This window comes from Theobroma cacao, chromosome 9 (assembly GCF_000208745.1).
Source record: "Theobroma cacao cultivar B97-61/B2 chromosome 9, Criollo_cocoa_genome_V2, whole genome shotgun sequence".
NCBI classification, from domain to species: domain Eukaryota; kingdom Viridiplantae; phylum Streptophyta; class Magnoliopsida; order Malvales; family Malvaceae; genus Theobroma; species Theobroma cacao.
The window spans coordinates 31,302,099-31,306,431 of record NC_030858.1 but is presented as its reverse complement, the minus strand read 5'-3'; the positions used below and the strand labels follow the sequence as shown (position 1 = coordinate 31,306,431).

The window sequence follows — 4,333 nt, the reverse complement described above, 5'->3', positions numbered from 1 at the left end:
CCCCCCCCAAACCCCCCACAGCTTTCCCTTGCTTGCTAATTTGAATTCAATATTCTTGAATGCAGATTGGCAGGAAGAAAAATTAACCTGTGAAGAGAATTGGAAGTCAACTGCACTTCCTCCATATCCATCACACCTTTCTGCCTCTTCTTGAAAGTATCCAAAAGTTCATCTCTAATTGACAGAAGCTGAAGATAAATTGTCTTTAACATCAATGAAACCATTCTCAAGTATTCGGAAAAATTGTCAATAAGAGACTTGGAATAGAGAGAAATGCAAAAACAACTGAGCAATCAGATTAGTAAAATGGAATATACCGGTTGCTCAACATGGTCATTAAAGAAGCTAACTGTTGATTCCCTTGCTTCACGAATCCAATTGTCAATGTCAGAACTTCCCATCAGACGGCTATGCCGTAGGAGCCAGAAAGAACAAACTGAAAGGCCAACTGCACCACATGTATACCGGATCCAGTAACGAGTTACTTTCGTTGGCTTTTTGTGTTTAGCTACCTAAGAGCAAGGTAAGCAAGTAAGCAACAGATCCCAAAAATTAATTGGTCATCAAATGCAAGTTAATAAAATTACTGTCTGATTTTGTGGCAAAAAGGATTAAAGATAAAAAGGATTCTTTACCATGAGAGCTAAGTAAGAGTCCAGTTCCTGTAGATTCCTATAAATCAAGTTGATAGCATCGCTAATTTCACAATCTGTCCATTGAGACTCTTCCTGATTGATTTCTGGCAATTTCTCAAATAGTAGGGGAAATGAATAGGTTCCATCAACAGAAGAATTACTCTGCATAGTTATTGTCATGAAAATTGGATCCTAAAGTTCTTAACCAGCTAATCATAGCAGCAAGTCCTGAAATGGTCTCCATAAGAGTGAAACTGTTGCAAAAGCAAATCCAATCATATAAAGACATATATCGATATGCTTACCTGACGCAGTGCATGTAGATGGCCAATTGATGCCTCCAACTTCGAAAATAAACCATTAAGAGGAACCGTTAGTGAGGGAAATGACTTCGCTGGATCTGTCACTAACTCTTCTCCACATTTGTCAACTTCCATATAAAACTAGACAGACAAACAAGAAATGAATCCATGACAAATTTTGCATGAAATGAAAAAGCAATTATACCTATATGTCCAGCTATCAAGCATACAAAACTACTACATACTTGATGTTAAGTCTATCCGTGGTTTGTGCAAATTTGAATGAAACAGAAAAAGATAAATAAATTATAATATTGCAAGCAGTATTTGAAGATGATAGGCTTCCTTATCATGGTAATATTATGACAGTACAGAACTAAGAACAAGATGGAGCAAACCTCAGCCAGAAAAGCAGCAAGTGAACACCTTAAGGTAGATAAGACAGCTATTCTTTCCGAAATGTATGAAGAAGCAGAATGGGAAAAATGCTGCATTGCTGAACCATCAGCAACGCTTTCTCGCATGAGTTGAACTGTTCCATTAAAAAATGCTCGTGGCCCTCTCTCAAAAATCATGAAGTAAACTTTCCTAGCATTAGATCCCTGAAAATAATTACAAAATTAGGATAAATACTTAAGGCAATAACCAAGATTATAGCCATAGACACCATTTGAATAAATTGCTTTTAGCTTTTTGCTTCCCAACACAAAAGCAAAAAAGTTTCTTGTAGAATTAAAAATAAAAAAGATAATCTTTTGGATAACAAAATGCATGATTTTAGTTTTGTATAGACTAATTATCTTATAGTTGATGTTACATTTAGTCATTTTTCCATATATAATCAACTGTCATTTTACTTTATACTTTAGTTTTTGCTTTATAACAACCATTTTTTTTTTTTGGGGGGGGGGGGGGTGGGCTGATTGCTTTTCACTTTCAGAAGCAAAAAAATGCAGATAAAAGCAATTTGAAGAATTAAAAATTGATACTACAAGTTTAGAGAAAAAATACATTATTTGATTTTAATATAAAGTTAATCAAGTTATCATTGGTGTTTGCATTTTAGTTATTAGCCCTATGCACACCCACTATGTGGGTGGAATAGATAAAAAATTTGATTATTTAGATAAGTATGAAAAAACATAACAAAAAAGAAAAACCTTTATATATTTTAAATTGTGACAGACTCTGAATTACTGTAACACACTTGTGATACCGAACCCAGCAATCAATTAGTAAAAATTTGATCATTTCTTATCAATTATGATTTTTTTTACTATTTGAACAAATTAGAAAAAAAAAAAAAAAAAAAGCAGCAAACTTAACCAAATTACCAACCAAACTAAGGCTTAGTACGGTAGTTTACCTCTGCTCTAGATTGCCAAAATTGCAAATTATTTTGAATTTTATGCAAATTCAAAATGGAGCGATCCATTATATCATTTAGAACTTCATAAACTCTCGATGCCTCCGGCGTCATCCTGCATGTAGAAATCAATCAATAAATTCAAATATCACATCACTTTTCACTTTCAATCAATAAACTTTGAAAAAGAAACGAAGAACAGGTCGAGGCCGTACGGGGTGGTGGAGCTGAATGAGTCGGAAGGCAATGGGAGAGGGAGACCAGTCCTGCGTTTTGCTGAGATGGGGAGAGCCGTTTGGCGAGACAGATTTGAGATTTTCTCGAGAAAATTGGAAGGGGAAGAAGGAAACAAAGTGGTGAGTCGGTTCCATAGATAGTTGGAGTAAAATGAGAATAGGGTTTTAACGTCCCTCGACGATTCATTTCCGTCAGGCGTAGCTTCCATACTATTTCTAACTTGTAACTGCAGAAGCTGCTTTGCCTCTCAGCTTAAAACTCAAACTTGACGACTTCCTCTCCGGACGTTTGTTTTCAACGCTGTGGATCACTTTTCCGGACGAAAAGTGAAACCCACTTTTTTCTTATGATTTTATATGGGAAATTCCCGAACCACCCTTCCCCACATAAACTTGGTCTTTGAATTCTCCATCGGCTTTGCTGGGCCTAATGTGTTGGTCCATAAATCCGTGACCAGTCCAGCTCGATTGGACCATCGAACTAGCAGCACAAGGACATACCACAAAGCTGTATGAGACTGGATACGACCATGAGCCTGGCACTGATTGAGAGTTTTTAAACGCACTACACGTCTGTAACGTTAAGCCGCACGAGCAAAACGCAAACAGATGGATTATGCAGAACAGTGCGGGACAGCAAGTTTGGTGCGCCAAACTCTCGCACACACAAAACGTATACATGCTGCGCACACAGAAGTGGCGCACATGGGCATCGTGCAGAAGGAAAGTGCACACATGAGTGCCGCACGGAAGGTAAGCATGCACATGGACCCTGCATAGATGGAAACTGCGCATATGTCGCACACCAAAGGGGGCCTCACACCAGAAGGCTGTGCGAACACAACCTATACACTAAAGGATATCGCACGCACAACCCGCACAACAAAAGGTCAGGCGCATACATGCCGCACTCTAAAGAGCTCCACGCATCATAGGTGCATACTAGAATGCCTTTCATGGGAGGGTTATGCACAAAAAGACCATGTACCAATGGGTCACACGATAGAGGGCCATGCACAAGTGGACCACACACATGTTATGCCAGAAGGACTTGCTCAGGCATCGGTCGTGCACAAAGAAACAGTGTGCATGAGGGCTGAGTAGATGGACATCAAATATCAACAACCTGCATACAAGAGGACAACTCATATGAGGGTAATTTATTAGCTATTAGGAAAAGTAGCAAACAAGTTAATGTTATATGAAAATTATGACACTTTCCATATTTATATTTCTTTTTATGTTATTTATTTTATTTACATTTCAAATAGGCTTAGGATTAGGATAGTTTATCACACTATAAATAACCGCTTTATGTTTCATTGTAAGGTACCAAGTTGCCACCCCTTTAGTTTTCACCAAGCTATTGTCAAGCATAGGTAAGCCAAACCCATGATCACTTAGCATTAGTCTTAGGTTTTTTATTTTTACGTACGAGGAATAATATAATTATTGTTTCTTCTTTTTTTTTTTCAATTGTCTTATGCTTTCGCATCTTTATCATGTTTTCGCATTATTTCGCATATTTATGAATTAAGGCTTACTTAATCTTCATATACAAGACTTAAGCGTCGCATGGATCTTGGTTAAAGTTCTAAGATCGTGATAGTCAAATCTTGAAGAACAAGTCCAGACTTATACGACCTATATAATATTAAAATAATAAAATCATTTTTATATTAATTTTATACACTTTTTAAATATCTTCGAATTATATTTATTATTTATATAATTAAATAAAATGTAATGGTAATTTGTCTTATAATTTTTTATCTATATCCAAATAATCAAAAT

General features: G+C 36.5%; 1 protein-coding gene across 2 annotated transcripts in view; it reads right to left on the bottom strand.

Moving 5' to 3' along the window:
* Positions 1–2,872, bottom strand: part of LOC18590012 (protein DGS1, mitochondrial) — a 7,207-nt gene extending 4,335 nt beyond the window's left edge. The window contains exons 1-7 of one of the 2 annotated variants that reach the window (XM_018128378.1): positions 2,519–2,872; positions 2,304–2,418; positions 1,336–1,539; positions 941–1,078; positions 636–797; positions 318–512; positions 88–188 (exon numbers count right to left, since the gene is read on the bottom strand). In XM_018128378.1, the coding sequence (XP_017983867.1) occupies positions 88–188; positions 318–512; positions 636–797; positions 941–1,078; positions 1,336–1,539; positions 2,304–2,418; positions 2,519–2,748 (1,145 nt within the window). In that variant the 5' untranslated portion in view covers positions 2,749–2,872. The remainder of the gene's footprint in view (positions 1–87; positions 189–317; positions 513–635; positions 798–940; positions 1,079–1,335; positions 1,540–2,303; positions 2,419–2,518) is intronic. The other variant, XM_007015268.2, reaches the window with a different exon arrangement.